This window comes from Macrotis lagotis, chromosome 1 (genome assembly GCF_037893015.1).
Source record: "Macrotis lagotis isolate mMagLag1 chromosome 1, bilby.v1.9.chrom.fasta, whole genome shotgun sequence".
Taxonomy (NCBI): Eukaryota; Metazoa; Chordata; class Mammalia; order Peramelemorphia; family Peramelidae; genus Macrotis; species Macrotis lagotis.
The window spans coordinates 729,139,457-729,160,338 of NC_133658.1; the positions used below are offsets into that span (position 1 = coordinate 729,139,457).

The following is a 20,882-nucleotide window of genomic DNA, read 5'->3' on the forward strand; positions in this document are numbered from 1 at the left end:
GTACTCTTTTTTTTTTTTTTTGCAAGGCGAATGGGGTTAAGTGGCTTGCCCAAGGCCACACAGCTAGGTAATTATTAAGTGTCTGAGACTGGATTTGAACCCAGGTACTCCTGACTCCAAGGCTGGTACTTTATCCACTACGCCACCTAGCCCCCCCCCCCCCAAGTACTCTTATTTTTTCTTCTTGATCTATTCATCAGATTAGTTTTTCTTATGAGGTGTTTCACATTGTCTTTTTTTTTTTGTTCTTTCTATTTTTTTAATTATTCCTTGGTTTCTTGTAATTTCACTGGCCTCCCCTTGGCCAATTCTAATTTTCAGAGTCATTTTCTTCCTTAACATTCTTGGATTTCCTTTTCCAGTTGGTTTCCTTTTTTTTTTATAATCTTGTTTTTTGGATTGTTCTTATTTTCATTTTTAGTTTTTTCCTCAATCTCTCTTTTTGATTTTTAAGGTTTTCTTTGAGTTCTTTTATGAATTATTTTTGAGTAGATAGCCATTTGATACTACTTTTTGGTAGGAGAGCTTTTTTTTTTACTTCAGTATGTTATCAATGGCTCATAATTATAAATACTTAGTACAGAGTGATTAAAAATGGCTTTTATTAATTCTAATTTTGCAAAGAATGCAAATGAAAGAAGACCCTGAATTATGATAATGTCCAGTCTTACATGTGTTTTGAAAGACTTCTTCCTCCCCATCTTGCCTATCATTGACCAAGGTTAAATTTAATGAATACAGTCACCCCCTAAATGTTTTCCCCACCCTGCTCATTATACTAATGAGCACAGGGGATTGAACAGTAATATGCATGAACCTCCTTGAGCAGGTGCACTTGTAAAGGACAAGGACCCTAGGTCAACTGGGAACCAGATGGGGCAGGCTTTTTCTGATCTCTGGTCTGATCAGGTTTGGGTCAATTCTTTTGTCTTACACTCACATACCTGCCTATAGGCACCAACACAGACAGACCCCAATCTTTGTAACTAACAATCTCCCCTTACATTCTTGTGGAAGCCAAACACCCCCCCCCCTCCACATTCCTTACAGTTATCTTCCTCTGAAGACAAACACCTCTCTTCTCTATTTCCATTGTAACTGTCTGTGATTGGTTCTTTCTCTTTTGCCAGCTCATTTTTAAAGGTTTTTTTGTTTTTTTTTTTTTAGATTTTTCAAGGCAATGAGGTTAAGTGGCTTGCCCAAGGCCACACAGCTAGGTGATTATTAAATATCTGAGGCTGGATTTGAACCCAGGTACTCTTGACTCCAAGGCCAGTGCTCTATCCTACTGCGCCATCTAGCCGCCCCCTAAAGTGTTTTTAAGTAGTTTATTATTATATTCACCTCTTGTCTTGCTGTTTGGGGGAATGGTGCCTCTGGCCTGAGGAACATTGTACTAGGCCCAACCTCTGTACTCTTTTCCCCCTCCAAGTCATAGCTGGAGCTCCCTTCCAACACCAGTGCTGGAAGTGATCTTATTCCTTGAGAACCCTCCATGGGCTATAACCTTCAGTTCTCCCCTATAGCCTGGAACCAAGATCAAGAGCTCATTTCCCATGGAAGTGTCCCTAGCCAGCAGCATCTGGTGCTACTATTTTTGCACTCACCAGGTGAGTGCTGGTTTCTTCTGGTCCATTCACTGTCTACTGCACAGCTAGGTCTGGCATCCTTTATCAGAAGAGGTTTTTTTGTGGTTGAGGTGGAGGCTCGTCTCATCCCAGCTGCCCCTAGGGCTAGCCTCTTGCTGTTTCAGAGAGTTAGCCTGGAGGCTAACTCTTCACTTGGTCCTGCCATCTTTCTCCAGATCTTCTCTGGTTGTCCCAGTAGGATCACTATTCTACCCCAACTCTTATTTATTTTTGCAGCTCTCATTCACTCTAAGGGGCTTTTTTGACTTGTTTGTGGAGGAAACCTGGAGAGTTTGGAATTTTATAACTTATTTTGCCATCTTCCCAGAATCCTCTCCTATCATAGCTCTTCAACCATTACCCAATTGGTGGATGTCCCCTCAGTTTTCAATTCTTTGCCACCACAGAAAAGATTGATATAAATATTTTTTAAAAAATTTTACTTATTTAAGGCAATGGGATTAAATGACTTGCCCAAGGTCACACAGCCAGGTAATTATCAAGTGTCTGAGGCTAGATTTGAACTCAGTCCTCTTGACTCCAGTTCAGTGCTCTATCCACTGTGCCATTTTAGCTGTCCTGATTGATATAAATATTTTTGAACATATGGATCTTCCCTTTGATAACAGGTTCTACAATTATTTTATTTAGGAATTTATGTTAAGTCTATCAGTCTTTGGCTTAAAGCTGCCTTCTCCTTCCTCCTTCTCTTCTTCCCCCTTTTAAAAATTGGGACATTTTCTTAGTTCTACTTGCTTGGAACCTGCTCCATTCACTTTGCTTCCTCTAAGGTCACCAGTGTTTAACAATTACACCTTTAAGTTCTTTCATTATCTTGGAATGTAATTTGTCCAGGCCACAGTGATTAGAATTCCTTTCTAGGTCACATAGGTACTCTACCATTTTCTCAGTTTCTTTGGTTTTCAAATTTTGTGAGGTATTTTCATTTTGTTTTTATCAGTCTGAAAATTATTCTCCTTGGTACAGGAACAAAATTAGAATTTAATATTTCTTTTTCCTCTTCTCTTCTCTCCATTCCTCCCTCCCCTTACATTAAAAATGGATAGATAGATAGCTGTTCTTTTTGCCTTCAGAATAGCAACCCAAAGAGGCCCCCTTTTTGTTCCATTTCTGGTGTTTCCTTGTGGCATGAGGGTTGCCCTGGGTTCCTGCAGGCTATTCCAGTAGAACACAAGCTATAGCAGACCCCACCATGCTCAGAGTCCTGGAGACAGTCAAGAGCATGCTAACAAGAACTGATTTAACTAAGAGCAGAGAGACTCATAGATTGGCTTTTGGGTGATAAATTGTCATTGGCAAGTGGTGAATTAAAGAGAAATTAAAAAAGACTCTCAGGTCTGTGAAACTCTTGTATGCTTCCACAGTAGTGCAAAATAATCTGTTAAATACTTCTGAAAAATTCTGTCATGATTGTTTAACTATATATGTTCAAGGAGACAGTAAAAATAAAAGGAAACTAATTGTGTGTTGTATTTTCATATACTTGTGGGTACTTTTAAATGAGTATTCAGCATTATATAAATTTTGTTCACTTGATTAACTTCTTGTAAGTTATGGAGGTGGGAAAACACAGACATTACAAATATTTCAAAGCACAAATAATCCTTGAAATAAACATTAAATTTAATCTCAAATGTGATTTAAAAGATGTTTTATTTTTATATTACCTAATTTTCCCTGTATCTGTTCCCCACTTTTTCCCAGAGATCGATCTCTTAATAACAAAGATTAAAAAAAGAAACAAAAAGAATAAAATTTTGTAAAACTAACCATAACAGAAACAATTTGACATTATATTTAGAGTGCCACTCCTATGAAACCCTTGTTTCTGCAAAGGGAAGATATCTTATTATATCTCTTTTTGGGACCAAGCTTGCTCTTTGAGTTTAAATTTTTTTTTGTGGTTATTGATTTTTCTATTTACATTGTTGGAAACGTAAATTGTTTCCTAGCTCTTATTTCAGTTTTCACCAGTTCTTCTAAGTCTTTCTATGCTTCTATATTCATCAGACTTGTGAAAATATACCATTACATTCATGTACCAAGTTTGTTTAGGCAAACCCTAATTCATGAACTTTGTCTTCAGTTAATTCCTGAAAAGATATTTGGGAGATTCTCTCTCTCTCTCTCTCTCTCCCTCTCTCTCTCTCTCTCTCTCTCTCTCTCTCTCTCTCTCTCTCTCTCTCTCTCTCTCTCTCTCTCTCTCTCTCTCTCTCTTGTCAGTGTTGTTGTTCTTGCCTAACATTTGCCTAACTTTGGAGTTTCTGGGTCAAAGAAAGTGGACATTTTAGTAACTTTACTTGTTCTAATCTACATTGTTTCCCATAACAGTTGTACCAATCCATAGCTTCATTAGCCAGTGTTGGTATTCTTGTCTCTATGACCCCCTCCAACATTGACCATTTCTGTCATTTGTCATTTTTGCCAGTTTGCTGAATATGAGGTGAAATCTTGGAGTTGTTTTGTCTTACATTTTTCTTATTATTATTGATTTGGAACTTTTTTTGAATTGAGTTGTAGTTTGCAATTTTCCTTTTGAGAACTATTTGTTCATATTTTTGACTACTTCTCTCTTGGGAGTTTTAAGTGTAATTTTATTGCATAATTTTATTTTACATTATTACATAATTTTATTCCATTTTTTCTTTGGGAAAAGGCTCTAAAATTATAATCAAAATAAATAGGAAAATAATATTTCATTGTGTTAACTTTTCTTTAGATGCAACTTTTCAGGAATGAATTTGATTCCATTAGCTTTCTTTATGTGACTAATGCTAACTTTGTTTTTGTTTATATTTCTACCTTTCCTTCTTATGTGATGCAACTGGAGGTCATTTTAATAAGACAGGTGATGGGAGCCTGGTCTCTGTTGATTAAAGTGGAGAGAAGGGGATGGATTTAAAAGATTTTGTGATTGTAGAAACAAAATAAAATGAATAGATATGTGAGATGAGTGCTAATCAGGATTAGGGATGACACTGGAGTTCCAGTTGAAGAATATGTAAATTGAAGAATTTACGTAAATTGAAGAATAGTAGTGTCCTTAATAGAAAAAAAGAAACTTTAATAGGTAGAATCATTAAGGAATTTTGGAAGAAAACTAATGAATTTGTTTTGGACATGATACAAAAGAGAGAGATTGGGCAATATAATGTAAAACTAATTCAAAATAAAAAACTTTCAACATAGTTATCAAAGGTAAAAATAACACTAAATACTATATACAGTCTGTAGTCATCTACAGCAAGGTGATAGTTCAACTTATGTAAGCTAATGCTGTCATCAAGTTCATTGAGTATAGAGAGAAAAGAAGCCAGAACAGAAGAGAGCCTTGGGGAGGTGCACGGGTGTGTATGTGTGAAATGCATGTGAATTCAGCAAAGGAAACTGAGAAATAGCAAAGGAGGAAGAGAACCAAGCAGTGTCATAAAACCCCCAAGAAGAGGGAATATTCTGGAGAATTAAGTAGTTAATGTGAGATGCAGAGTTGAGATCAGGAAGGATGAAGTCTGAGACTAATGCTCTGGAATTCAGTCTCCCCTTTGGAGCAGACTTGAGTTTGCCCAAGAAACTAAAGGAAGAGCTCCTGACAATGTTAACCCGAAGAGTGTAAGGTGCCTTAGTGTTGGACACTCACAGATAAGAACCATCTCTTCATTGTGAATGATCTTGGAAAGAGAAGGGCAATTGGAAATAAATCTTTAAAATAATAATTTTTAAAATTTTTTTTAGAATGTTAACCATTCAAATCCAAATCCAGTATTTGATCCTTCCTAGTCTTCAAGTCCAGTTTGAACACTAGAAATAAGACAACCTAACATTTTAGTTGTGTTCTTTTTATTTTCTATTTACTTCATTAGCATTTTAATAATTTTAATGAAATACTGCTTAAAATTTAGTGTATAATAGTCAATAATAAACATTTATTGATTGTCTATTAGAATGGGTGCTTAAACACTGGGGAGTCAAAGAAAGTCAAACTACAGAGACTACCTTCCAGGAGCTCACAGTCTAATGGGAGACAACAACTCTAATCCAGAAAGAGAGAGTGCTAGAAGCAAAGGGTTGTAGATGGGACATGAAGCCAGGGAAGCCACAAAGTCAAGGTGAGGAGGAAGAACAGTGTAGGCATCAGGGACAGCTGGAGAAAATGCCAAAAGTTATGAGCTGGAGTCTTCATTTTATGTGAGGAATAGTAAGGAGAGGTGAGTGTCACTGGGTTACTAGATGGAGGGTGGGGAGGGAAGAGCTAGAAGATGAAAGAAGACTGAAAAGGGAGGAGGAGTTTAAGTTATGAAGGGTTTTGAAAACCAAACAGAGGATTTTATATTTTATCCATGAGTTGTTAGGGAGCCACTTGAGTTGATTGAGTAGGGGAATGACATGTTCAGACCCATGCTTTGGAAATAATCATTTTACCTCTAATGGGAAGAAATTTGAAGTAAGGACATTAGCCATAAGACTATTGCAGTGGTCAAGTGTGAAGTGATAAGGATCTGTGTAAGGGTGGTGGTAGCGTCAGATGAGAGCCTCTTTGAGAGATGTTTCCAAGTTGAAATCAACAGGCCTTGGCAACAGATTGGATCTGGTGGGGAGGGAGTGGGGTGAGAATGAGGAGTCAATGATGACACCGAGTTGGTTAGCCTCCTGGTAACTGGGTAGATGGTGGTAGGTATATTGGGAAGAAGGGAGGGTTTGGGAGAAAGATGATAAATTCATTTCTGGGTATGTTAAGTTTAAGTTGTCCTGCTTGAGATGTCCAAAAGGCAACTGTAGAGGTAAGATTAGAAAACAGAGAGGTTAAGTCTGGGTAAGTAATTTGAGAATTATTATTATAGAGATAATAATTGAATCCTTGGAATTTCATGAGATTACTAAGCAAAATGATATAAAAGGAAAAGAGAATAGAACTCAGGAAAAAAAGCTAAAATCCAAAATTAATGTACTTGTATGAAGATTTGGCAAAGGAGACTGAGGAGTAGTTATGTTGCCACTGATTTGTTTCTTGAGTTCAGTTCTGCCCTTCAATGAATCACGACTCAGACTTGGGAATGCAGGTTTTGGAAAGAAAATCGAGATTTATTAAAGGAAGTTATAACATATTAAGAAAATAATAGAAAAGTTAAAAGGAGTTTAAAGAGAAGACCTTGTGGATTGCTGATTGAATTGGTCAGGCCAGCTGGCCAGGGTTCAGCAGGAGACTGGAAGGTAAAAGAGAGCGAACCCCTTCCTCAGTCTCCTTAAATTCTCTCCCAGAGTTCCTAGGAGGAGGTGGTGACCTGAGAGTGACACAAGTCCTTTGTTGGAGATTTTGCTTTTTGGGGAGGGGTCTCTTTTGGGTGGTCTTGGGTGGCACCTGGCTACCCTATCAGAAAACAATGCAATCCAAATCAGGTTGAAGGTCAGACCCTCAGGTGTGGCCTAAATTAGATGATAAAGGAAAAAGGAAGATTCTTTACAATGCAAATAAAAGATTTACAAAGTTTTTCTCCAACTGATCTCACCACTCCCATGCTGGGTTTCTCTGTATCAGTTAGACTTGTAGGAGGCGAGCAGTAACATGAAAACCTATCATGGAATAGAGGTTGAGTGACAGTGTCAAAAGCTTCAGAGAGGTCAAGAAGCATGAGGATTGAGAAAAGGCCTTTCTCTTCCCCTTTTGTTTTTTCTTTCCCCTTGCCCCCCTCTCCCCCTCTCCTTTACTTTTTCTCCCTTCTTCTTTTCCAAGTGATATCAAGATCAAGAGTATGATTATCTCTTTGTGTAGTTGAAGGTGGAGAGCTTGAGTAAGTCATTGAAAATGACTGAAGTTGAAGAAATGGGAGACTGGGATGTTTGAGGGAGTAATAAAATGTATACTGAAGTTCTCATTACTATGAGGACAGGAATTGGGCCAGAAAAACTGTGGGCCAACTATTGAGTTCATTCAGTAAAGAAGGTTGGTAGACAAGTATGTGGTAGATTGTGGTAGATTGTGGTAGCTAGGGATTGTGAACCTTAAAGGGGGAGAGGACATTGAATGATGTTGAAATCAAGAGCATCTGGAAATGACTGTGAGGAGCACACTCCCCCACCTTGGCCAGAGAATTGGGGGAAATGAAAGTATAACCAGTGCTGGAAAGAATATCCAGGGAGGCTGTGTCATCAGGAGGGATCCAACTCTGAGAATTTGTGCAAAGAAGTGGGAAAGGAAAAGATTTCAAATGAAAGCCAAGTTTGTTTCCAATAGAGGAAGTATTCCAGAGAACACAGTAGGAAGAGTAGATAGCTGTAGAGAACAACACTGTGGGAATAGGATGGAATTAAAGGATCAGTCATGAGTAAGAGAAAAAGGTTTAATGGGGGACAGTTGACAGTTGGGAATTCAGTAAGTAAATCACAAGATTTACTTGTTAATCTAGAGTAGCTAAGAACTAATTTACTTTAAATTCTTGAAATTCCCTTATATTCATTAGATGGTTATTTTAAAAACACACAAAACCCTTTTAATTGTCAGTTTACCATAACTTTGCAAATAGATTCTACCCCAAGCACTTTAGATTTTCACTGTTACATACAGTTTTAATTCTCTTTAGTTTGATTTGTGGCACTGGACTTTAGTAATCTGAACAAAAATACTGCATTGCTGTTTTGGGTCAGTGTGTTATTGTAAAATTTTCATCTGTTCCTCTTGCTCCATTCATTGAAGAGCGGCATGTTTGTATTCATATTTCAGGCTCAAATCAGAGAAATGTTCTGATATTTCTACAAGTGAATTAAAGCCCCTGGCTAAAAGAGGGATACCAAGGGTTAATGAATGAGGAATAAGTGACTACAAATGAGGTTAAAAAAGAATATAGAAGCAGAGGCAATGAAGAGGAACTGATAGTGGATATGCTCAAAGAGAAACACAGGCACAGAGAAAGAACCAAGGCAGAGAAACAGATTTATTATTGAGAGAAAAGCAACCCCATACTCATATACTTATTAGATTTTAAAGAGATATATCAGATATATTTTACATTATATAAAATAAAATTTTCCTTTTTGTGCCATTGATTATTAAAATTCTTACTTGCTTTGGTTTGAGAATTGTGTTAAGTTGAGAGGTGGTTATGCTTTGATTTTTTTTTTTTTTTTTTTTTTTTAGGTTTTTGCAAGGCAATGGGGTTAAGTGGCTTGGCCAAGGCCACACAGCTAGGTAATTATTAAGTGTCTGAGGTAGGATTTGAACTCAGGTACTCCTGACTACAGGGCTGGTGCTCTATCCACTGCGCCACCTAGCCACCCTATTATGGGATTATTTTTAATAGCTATTTAAATACTGGCAAATTCCACCTATGCTTAGATTTTTACAAATGATAAATACATTTATTTGATTATTCTAACTTTCAAAAACTTCAGAATGTGAATTTCATTTACTTTCAATTTGGTTTTTAATTTTAATGTTCCCTCAATTCCCTTATCTTATCACTTGCAAAATTTTGTTTATCCTACAACTACATATTTCGTATTTTTTTTAAAATCACACAGCCTATTCAAGCCTCTTCACCTCACCTTTAGATATTTAAAATTTTTTTTAAAATTGAGTTCCAAATTCTTCCTTCCTTCTAGCCTCTTCCTACCAAATGAGAAAGCAAACAATATATCATTTTTACATGTGAAATCATGAAAGACATATTTCCATAATGAACATATTAAAAAATCCCCCAAAATAAAGAAAATAAAAAAAATATTCTTCACTTGTACTTTAGAGATGATTAGCATCACGAATCTTTTGGAATTGGATCTTTTTATCACTCAGAGCTGCTACATCTTTCACACTTGATCAGCATTTCAATATTGTTGCTACCTGTAAAATAGTCTGGTTCTGTTCTCTTTATGCTAATTCATATAAGTCTTCCTAGGTTTTTTTGGAAACCATCCCCCTTGTCTTTTCTTATACTACAATAATGTTCCATAAAAATCATATTAAAAATTTGTTCAAACATCTGGATGATGGGCATCTCCATCGTTTCCAATTCTTTATCACCACAAAAAAGAGCTACTAAAAATATTTGTGTACATATGAGTTTTTTTCCTTTTTTTTTTTGATATCTTTGGGATACAGACCTTGTAGTTGCTGGGTCAAAGGGTATGCTCAGTTTTATAGTACTTTGAGCATAGTTTCAAATTGTTTTCTAGAATGATTTCACCTTTGGCTTTTTTTGCAATAACCTCTCAATTGTTCTTCTTATATCCTGTTTCTTTCCTCTACAATCCATCTTTTCCCTGCTGATAATCCCTATGACCCCTCCTCTACTTGGAAATGCTCAATGGTTCCTTGTTGCCTCCAGGATAAAACATAGAATCTCAACCTGGCATTAAAAACTTTCCACAATACAACTCCTTTCTTCCATCAATCACATATTACATTGCAGTCAGATTTGACTTGCTAGCACTTCTACAGTATATATCATTGCTCATCAATGTATTTGGACAAGTGGCTCCATCCCCCAAATCTAAAGTGGACTCTTTCCTCTCCCCTTCTTAGAATCCCATTTTACTTGGTATTTATTTATTTACTTGTGTGCATGGCTTGTGTACAGGGTATACATGGGTAAGTGCCTTGATAACGAGGCAGTTTTCTTTTTGCTGTGTAGCCCTTTCATTGGTAGCACAGTGCTTTCTACACAATAGACATTTAAACTGTTTTTGTTTAATGAATTGAATTGAAATGCTACCATTTTGGTATTTGACTAAGAATTGCTAGGCTTACTCTGATGGTGGAGAAGAAAATCATCTACTTTTAATTTTTTGAGAAGAATAAATGATTAAATTGTTCTTTGACATTCTTCTACCTCTTGTCATTCTATAGTTTTTAAAGTTTTAAGTTTCATACTGTTGGTTTAGTAAAAGACTGACTAAAATAGATTTCTAGGGGAGAGTCAACTTTGTCCTTAATAATGATCTGATTATAAATTGGGTAATTTTTTTTTCTATTGGTCTGTCCAATGACTGTAACTGTTTGTATCAAAAAGATTTGAAAGAAATTTTTTTAAAAGAAATTTTGAAAAATTTAAATCCCTGACAGGTATGTATATGGATTAATAGAAAAGAAAGCTATAACTGAGATATTGAGTGTTTTTATTTAATAGTTTTATTAAGATAACATCAAAGATACTTAATTTCTTTTCACTTTTGCTAATTTTTGTTTTTCTCTTTGTCAGGGCTCCACCTCAAATAAGGCGCCCAAATCGAGAAGTGAGACCCTTGAGGAAAGAAATACCAGGAGTAGGGCCTCGGGGACCTGTAGGCAGAGCACACCCTATATCAAAGAGTGAAAAACCCATCTCCAGTAGGGACAAGGATTTTAGAGCAAGAGGGAGAGACGACAAGGCAAGAATATATTTTTTCTAATCATCTCACTGAAAGCTTCTGCCTTTTGATAGATAAAACTTACTTTTATTGGTTTCTTGTGGTTCTCATAGGTTCTCATGGCTGTTGTTTCTATATAGGTCAAGTAAAAAATGCCATTTGCTTATAAACTCCAAGAAGGCTCTGTAATTTGAATGCTGAGTTACATTGAAATATCTTGAAATGAAATCCAAAGCATAGAAATATAAATGGGGAAAATAAAAAAATTTTGTTGAATATGGATTATTTTTTAGCATCAATATAAAGAGGAAATGAATCTTTGAAAAATATTTGCTAAGGATATTCTGAATTACATTGAGTTGTAAGTGAAACATAATTGTGAAAAATAATTTTTAGAAAGAAATAGTTCTCTATAGAGAATGATATGAGGAAGATGATTCACAGACTTTCATAGCAAAACCAGGAATTTTTTTCCTAGTTGAAGGAATTTTACTAGTTTGAAGCTAGTTTTATGCATTTGTTTATATCAGAAATCACTAATAAATGACTTTCACAGAAACTTTTGTTGTCCTACAAATGAACTTTTAATTTTTTCACTTTCAAATTTTGTATTTCATCCCTACTTTAGATAATTCTTTATGGAAAAAACCAAAATATTAAACAACAATATTCTTCATTATCATGTCAATTTAGACTTTTAATATCTTAAGAAACTGATAAGAAAAATTTATGTAAACTTTCAAAGGATAGCAGATTAGTTGTAATTCTATCACCTTTTTAGTTAGGATTTGTTTTTTTAAATGGAATAGGAAAATTCCTTGGTAGAAACAGTACCTTTCTCTTATCCAGCCTACCAAATTGGTTTGGAATTTAAAGTCTTAAAAAAAGTTGCCTTGGACCTGAGATGTTAAATGAACTACCTGAGTTATATAAACCAATGTAAATTAGAAGATGCACTTGAACTCATGTCTTCTGACTTAAAGGCCTGGCTTTCTTCAGCATACTATGCTATCTTTCAATAATTCTTCACTATGGACAAAGAATTAATTGTATTTTTAATATGATAAAATTGACCTGAATGCTACTAGTGTGGCAAAAGACCAAAGGTGATAAATATATGTATTGACAAGAAATGTAAGCAAATTCATCAGTTAGGATCCCCTTTTACATTTCTTATCATGGTGAATTATTAGGGTAATTTTTCTGCCTTAATTGTCATTTTAGTTGCATTGATGCATTTTATCTTATATCATGTTCATTTCTTAGTATATTCTGTATACAAAGACATTGCTATTTGCCCCTCTTTTTATTATATAAATATTTTATTTGGTTTTCCAATTTCATACAACAGTAGTTTCTACCAATCGTGTTTTTGCAAGGTTTTGAGTTTACAATTTTTCTCCCTCCCTCTCTTCCCCCTCCCCCCAACAGAAGGCAGTGTGATGTAGGCTTTTCATCTGTATCCATGGTAAGCCTAGATTGAAATTGAATGTGTTGTGAGAGAAGAATCAGATCCAAAAGGAAGAAAGAAAACATTAGATAACAAAATCACATAATATATAAGAACTTTTAAAAAATTGAAGATAATAAGGTTTGGTCTTCATTTAAACTCCCTAGTTCCTTCTTTGGATAAACATGGTATTCTCCAAAACAAATCACCTAAAATTGTCCCTGATTATTGTATTGATGGAATAAACAACCATCATGGTTGATCATTACCCCCATGTGTATAAGTGTGTATAAAGTTTTTCTGGTTCTGCTCATTTCATTCAGCATCAGTTCATGCAGGTCTTTCCAGGATTTTCTGAAATTCCATCCCTTATGATTTCTTATAGAACAATAATGTTCCATCACATACATATACCACAGTTTGTTCAGCCATTCCCCAGCTGATGGGCATTCTCATTATTTCCAATTCTTTGCCACCACAAACAGCTGCTATGATTTTTTTTTACCCTATTTTCCTGAACTCTTCACGGTATAGACCCAGTAGTGGTATTGCTGGATCAAAGGGTATGCATATTTTTATTGTAACTTTGAGCATAATTCCAAATTGCTTTCCAGATAGGTTGGATTGGTTCACAGCTCTACCAATGATATGTTAGTGTCCCCTCAAACATTGATCATTTTCCTTTCTGGTCATATTGGCAATTCTGAGAAGTTATGTGGTGGTACCTCAGAGAAGCTTTTCTCTAATCAATAATGACTTAGAGCAATTTTTCATATTGTTGTTGATTTCTTTGCCTGAGAAACTATTCCCCCTCTTAGCCAGTGAGTCTTCCTTTGTTTATAATAAAGATAAAAAAAACACATTTGCCTAAACCCTCTTATGTATCAGACATCATCTCTTCTGCCTTCATTTAAATCATTGTTACCCATGAGTAAATGATATTGTATTTGACTTATCACAGATATACTTGATTTTCTTAGTTTGCTAATAATAGTAAAATATTCAAGATCAGTGTCACTTCCATGTACCTAGACTTCTAAAGAAAGCATAGCTTACTTAATATTAACAAATAATTAACTTTAACAATTGAGTTATAAGTAATACCTTAATTTTTTTAATTGAAATTTTATTTTATTTTTCTAATTGCATGCAGTGGTAGTTTTTCAACATTCATCCATTTGCAAATTTATGAGTTCCATGTTTTTCTACCACTCTTCCCTCTCCTCTCCTGGTGGCAGGGAGCAGTCTGGTAAAAGTATTACATGTAGTAATACCTTAATTCATAATTATCTCCATTGTTCATTTCTCCAGGGTCAGTATTCAGGCTCTTATTTTTACATATGAAGAGTGGTAGGGACTGGACCAATGATTTTGATGGTTTAGAGAACTACCAGGTGAGGAAGCTCCCTCTATTCAATGCATGTCATCACCTTTTCTACAGAATTTTTGTCTGAAGATAGTTCTAGAAAAAATATTTATAGGAATAATATTCTAAAATTTGTTTCAGTGCCTCACTGGGACACTGTAAATAAATAAATAAAATAAGACTGTATACATGCCTATAAAATACTCTATTCAATCTGTCTTACTCCATGATAATGATTGGTATAATTATAATGTCCAAGTCTTCCTTTTGAGACAGAAGACTAAATAAGGGTATAGACAACTTCCTTGTGCTACCTCATTTTTTTTTATATGTTCTCTAGGAGTCATACAACCAGTTAGCTTTTGCTTCTGTAAAAATACAAAAGACTCTAAAGTTAGATTTGCCTTTGCTAGTAACCCTCAGGGCAAAAGGCAAGTTCTTGTAGAAAAACTGACTTTAGAACTCTCTAGTCTCTGCCTTAATTTCATTCAATTTAAGCCAAAGATGAATTTGCAAACCTTTTAAATTCCATGAACAAATAAAAAAATTTTCTATGTAAAAAAATTTAAGTTTTCCATTCTAGACCTTAGAGATCTTAAAAAGCTGATGTGAACAGAAAAAAACAAATTCACTTGAAGGTTCAGATGTTTTAAACTTTTCTAAGTTATGATTGACTTTTCTCTGCCCAGCCATCAGTTCAGATCCAAGCTTAATTTCAGTACAGTTTTTCAGTGGGTAAAATTTCCTTATTCTAAAGCAGTTTGTGAATGAACTAGGGAGCATTGTTACTCCATGTATTGATCCACAGTGTCTCCTAGTGTCACAGAGCCAATTTATGTTTTTGGGAGATTTGTGTTCATTTATTATTATTATTTTATTATTAATATTTGGAAAACAGTAAAGAAATACACCTAGAAATAATATACTCTTATTTTTCTGAGATAGTTAAAATATAGAAAAAATCAGACTGAAGGGGGCATAAGGAAAAGTGATTCCTAGATTCTTGGAATAAATGATATTGTAATATAAATGTAAAAAATTAAAAAGATCATGGTAACCTTTATGGTTTTGGGCTATTTATTGCTTTGTGATTAATTAAATCTTTGATATGACATGGTAAAATGGGTGACATTTCAATTATATTATGATTGTAACTCCTATATGGTACAAAATTTTTTAGTATAGTTTATTGATAATGTCTGGTTATATTTGGAAGGATCCAAAATTACTCAACTTCAAAGACCATATTTCATTGGATTATCCTTAAGTGGTTATTTGTGAATTCATCTGTTTGAATAAATAACATTTTTAGTGGTAAGTTTTTTTGGTAAGTGGATGAGTTCTTTTGGCTAGATTGGAGATCTTTGCAAAGAGTAGAAGTTTCATACTATTCTACAACATGTACAAACTATCTTATCTATTCCTTGAAAGACCCTATTTCATACATTGTCTTAAGTTGTCTTTAAGACTTTATCACTAGTGGAAGTCATTCAAATATCTATTCTGATTTTCAGTCCTTTTTGCATGAATCTGTTAGGTCAGATGGTTTCTATATCTAAATAACCATTTGATTTAAAAATCAGATGTTTGCTTTTTTTTTTTTAGTAGACTTACTAAATACTAAATATAGAATGGATTGGAATGTGGAGAGTCTTAAAGCAGGGAGAAGGTTCTTATAGTAGTCCAGGCACAAGAGAGTTGATAAGAGCCTCACCTGGAGTAATGGAAAGAAGGAGACAGATCTGAAGGACACCGTGAGTGTCTCATATTTGTAGAGGAGAGAGCAAAGGAAAAGTGGAATATAATACTGCAGGTGAGGGCCTGGGGAATTATGAGAATAATGGTGCCCTTGACAGTGATAGGGAAGTTGGGGCAAAGGGATAGTTTAGAGGGAAAGATAAAGAGTTTCTGTTTTGAACATTTTAGGTTTGAGATTCCTCTAGTACATCCATTTCCAGTTGTTCTGATCTGAATCTGTCCACTGGACCCAGATGGCTGTGGAGAAGAAAGTGAGGTGGTTGACTTAGTACAGAGCCTGCCCTGCCCCCAAATCCAGTTCCTCCCTAATGTCATGCTTCTTTGAGAACAAAGGATCATCAGTATATCTGTTTTGAGTCCAAAAGTCAGTTGGTGATATGAGACAGGAGTTCAGGAGAGGTATTAGGGCTATATATCTAGATCTGGTTGAATCCTTGGGAGCTAATGGCAGCATCATTCGAGATAGTATAGAGGGAAAAGAGGAGAGGCCTGGCTAGAGCCTTAGGTGATTCCCATTGTGAGTGGGTGTGACATGGATAAAGAGCCAGCAAGAAGACTGGGGACTAGCCAGAGATATGAAAACCTGGAGAAAGCAGAGTCCTAGAAAACCTGAGAGGAGAGAGTTCCCAGGAAGGGAAAGTAATCACAGAGCACCAGATGCTCAGAAAAGTCAAGAAGACCAAGGACTGAGAAAAGTCTTAACACATTTGTCAAGTTAACTGGAGCAAGCAGTTTCATTTAAATGAGATCAGAAGCCAGTTTGGAGAGGTTTTATAAAAGAGTGAAATGAGGGGCGGCTAAGGTGGAGTAGTGGATAAAGTACTGGCCTTGGAGTCAGGAGTACCTGGGTTCAAATCCGGTCTCAGACACTTAATAATTGCCTATCTGTGTGGCCTTGGGCAAGCCACTTAACTCCATTTGCCTTGCAAAAACCCCCCCAAAAAAAAAGTGAAAGGAGAAGACAATGGAGCTACTGAATGCAGGTAGCTTTCTTAAAGAGGGTTAGCCACACAAAGGATGAAGATATAGAATTATAGCTAGTGGGGATGATAGATTAACATAGGAACATAGTTTGGCAGTAGAGAAAGAGTTAATAGAGGGATGAAAGATCAAGACAAATGGTTTCATGTTTTTCATAGGAGTCTGAAATGAGGTTCTTTGCCAAGGAGGTAGAGTGGAAACTTGAGAAGAGATGATGTTTTTATGTTGAGTCCAGATCTTTTTTTCCTAGACTGAACTTTGAAAATTTTTAATCTTTTCAAGTGTTTGGACATATGCTCAGATGAAACACTAGAATTCTTTGTTACAAAGTTAGATATCTCTGGTTCCTTCATCTGATTCTCACACATGACCTAGTTTTCAGAAGTCCTTATCATGTTCACTCTCCTCTAGATGACAAACTAGTTTGTCCCTCAGAAATCAGCACTACCTTAGACCTTAGTTTCTTTGTTCTGTAACATGAAAGTATTAAATTCAGTTGTAAATCTACAATGCTATGATTTGTTCTTAGCCACCCAACTATTAAATGTCAGAAGCCTCTAGTACTAAGTCCAACTTTCTTGCCATTAAATGACCATGAATTTCAGTTATGTTAAGGAATTGTAAAACAAGACAGTTAAACACTAGAACTGAAATTTAGTGAAAAAAAGCAGAGAAGTTACCATGTACTGATAACATGGGTTGTGTTAGTTCTTGCAATTGGTCACTGAGTCTAGCTTTAAACTTCTTGGCAGCTGAGGCAAAAATGAAACCATGTTAGTTATAAAGTTTTCATTACCAGATACAAGGAAGCAAACAAGGAAGCAGCTGACAGTATAAGCTATATTCCAATATTTGAATTCTTGGAGGAATTTACTTTGAGGATCTTCAAAGTAAATATATGAGGAGTAACTGCTAATATAATGTATAGTGGCTTCAACTATTGTTTTGTAAAACATATAGAAAATGTGCTTCACATAGACATACTTATATTAATCCTTTTTAAAAGTCCAAGATACAATATTAAACTCAATGGAATCTTTTCTACAGAGAACTAAAGTAACATGTGTAGATCTATAACTTTCTGATAATCTAATGTCTAATACACTAATAGAAAGTCATCAAAATGCTCATTAGGCTTTTGGCAAATATCACATATCAAGAGAAGGCCATTGTTCATAGTTAAATTTTTTTGATAAGTGTCTGTAGTATTTTCTTTTGATAAAAGGATTCATATCCTTTAGATCTGGAAGGGGGATGCAAAGTTGACATTTTCTTCTGATTGTTTAGTAATTTGATTTGTATTCTAGTCCAAATGGAGTGCTATCTAACACAGGTAAGTTATCTGGCAGTGGTCCTTTCAGGTACCTAAAGAGCCTTGACTCAGCTCAAGCATTCATACTCCAAATAAGACTTAAATTAGACTCCTGGGTTTTACACTGTAAAGCATGTAAAAGAGAAAAAACATAGTCCTGAAAAATTCTAGAGGCATGTATTACCAATAAGTTACTTCAAACAACCCTTCTACTACACCCTAATGGAACATTCTGATTTTTCTTTCTGGATGAGTTACCTTAAAAATATACCCCTAATGAACTGACTTATGTATGAGATTATTATTTTTTTCTAGGTTTTTGCAAGGCATATGGGGTTAAGTGGCTTGCCCAAGGCCACACAGCTAGGTAATTATTAAGTGTCTTAGACTGGATTTGAAACTCAGGTACTCCTGACTCCAGGGCCAGTGCTCTATCCACTGTGCCATCTAGCCGCTCCATTATGGAATTATTTTTAATAGCTATTTAAACTGGCAAATGACTTCCAAGTACAAGAATCTATACTAAGCTGCTTTTCCTGACATTAATTAGCCAGCAGGTTGCTGCTTCTGTTTGAGATAACGTGTATTCCTTGGCATAGAGAAAGATGTTTATCTTACCATTGTTTATGGCTAGAGGATTCCATCTAATCATCTAATGGCTGACTTAGGTTATTTAAATGCAAGTTAGAAAGGAGAGTGCATGGTGCCATCATCCAGTTTTACTCTTATATATAAATGGAATTTCATCTGACAAAACGTTATATTCTCTACTGAAAAGTGCTTGTAGCTGTGTTGAGATAGACTTTGAAGAAAAGATATGTATTGAATTATTCAATTTGATGCATATTCTGTTTTTAGAGGTTGCTGAGAACATTGAATGCTGTGAAAATCTTTTATTTTTAACACATTTCTTGGTGAGATTAAATAAATTACAGCTATAATTAGCAGAGTGATTATTCTTAAAACATTCTTGTTCCTTATGTGTTGGAGTAACACAGCTACAATTTGCTGAGAAGAAATCTATTAATAAAGTTTTAAAGGAATATCCACCTGACGAAAATTTTTTTGAGATAATAATGTTCCCTTTTTTGAAGTTGAGGAAGTTAGTTTTAGTGACAGGATTTGGGTCCTCCTTACTTAGAATAAGGTCTAATCAATTTTGGTTTAGTTTTTTCCCTCCTTTTCCTTACACTTTTCTTTCCAACTATGCCACCTCTCCTTCATTTCCCTGTTTTGCTCCTCCATTATTACACTTTCCCTCCTTCTTCCCTTACATTTTTCCTTTTTATACCTTGACTATATTTCCCATTGTTTATCTCTTAAAAATAAAAGGTTATTATACTGTATCACTTGGGCTACCTAAGCTCAAGGTGTATCAATTTTTATATCCATTTTTCATTGACTCCTTTTCCAAAAGATTTTTTAAGTAGTTATATTTTCATCTTTGCTATAGTTTGACTTTGTAGTATAACTTTGTATGGATTATCATTAATTACAAAACATGATTCCAGATAGGATCTAGATATATTTGCTGCACAAGCATATGGAAATGTCTTTTTTTAAAGTAGTATTTTTTTCCAATTACATGTAAAGATAGTTTTCAACATTCATTTTTATACGATTTTGAGTTCCAAAATATTCTCCCTTCCTTCTTTCCTTCCCCCCCCAGCTGATATAGGTTAAACATGTGCAATCATGGAAACATATTTCTACATTAGTCATGTTGTGAAAGAAGAAACAGAACAAAAAAGAAAACCCACTAAGGAATGAAAACAATATTCTTTGCTCTGTATTCAGATTCCTTAGTTCTTTCTCTGGATGTAGATAGCATTTTCTATCCTGAGTCTTTTGGAAATGTCTTGACTCATTGTGTTGCTGAGAAGAGCTTAGTCCATTATAGTTGACTTACTGTCGACACTTACTGTTACTATGTACATCACACTTACTGTTACTATGTACAGTGTTCTCTTGGTTCTGCTTACTTCATTTAGCATAAATTAATGTAAATCCAGGTTTTCCTGAAATCCACCTACTCATCATTTCTTATGGCATAATAGTATTCCATTGCTTTCCATATGCCACAACTTGTTCAACCATTCCCCCAATTTCCAATTCTTTACCAGTTCAAAAAAAAGAGCTGCTATAAATATTTTTGTATAAGTTGGTCCTTTTCCTTTTATTATGATCTTATTGGGACATAGATCTAGTAGCGTATTGCTGGATCAAAAGGTATGCACAGTCTAATTGCCCTTTGGGCATAGCTGAAATTTCTTTAACTTATTGTTAACATCTGTCACCTTTGGAAACAAGAAACTTTGCTAATGTTGGACCTGATTCTGTTGCATTATTCAGAAAAACAGTAAATTGCTCACTTTTGGATTCTAGCCTCCAAGGTGGTGTTTAGTATTGGCAGAGGTCATTTACTAAATCAAACCCTAGTGACTTGAAAAAAGAGCTGAAGTATTTCTCCAAAGGGAGCAATTTATTCCCTTTTCACCAATTAGGATCAGACTTGTTTATCTTAGAAGATGTATTTGTGGAGTGCCTACTCTATTGCAATTCTTTTTCTGTTAAGATTTGAAACATTATGGAATAGTTGAGTCCTTTTGAATATTTTCTTTCCTTAGAAAATAATCAAAGAACTAAAATCCCAGGGAAGCACTTAGTTATGCCTACTGAAATGGTTCCAGATTTTGAGCTATGTATGAGAATTAAGTACAATACTTTTAAATTCTTTTAAACTCTATTAAATCTTACAGAACGCAGTAAAATTAAGTATTCAGTATGTAACTAAAAAAACTCCATTATTTATTGAAAAAAAGCATTTGTTATGCCATTTTGCTTTTACTTAATAGATAACTTTAGAAAAAGCAATTTTGACAACATAATTCTACAGGAACAGTATGGTAACTTTTTGACATGACTCAAGGGGCATTCCAAGATATTCATTACCCTAAATTTTGAGGTCATTTTCTTGCTTCCAGGGGCTTGTAGCTCTTTTCTAGTGTTAACCAAAAACAATATCAGAAG

At 35.0% G+C, this 20,882-nt stretch overlaps 1 protein-coding gene across 5 annotated transcripts in view; it reads left to right on the forward strand.

Annotated features, from left to right (window-relative positions):
• KATNAL1 (katanin catalytic subunit A1 like 1) overlaps positions 1 to 20,882 on the forward strand; it is a 264,986-nt gene that overhangs the window by 204,975 nt on the left and 39,129 nt on the right. For all 5 annotated transcript variants that reach the window (XM_074216118.1, XM_074216117.1, XM_074216119.1 and 2 more), the window contains one exon: positions 10,838 to 11,006. In XM_074216118.1, coding sequence (XP_074072219.1) covers positions 10,838 to 11,006 — 169 coding nt within the window. The remainder of the gene's footprint in view (positions 1 to 10,837; positions 11,007 to 20,882) is intronic.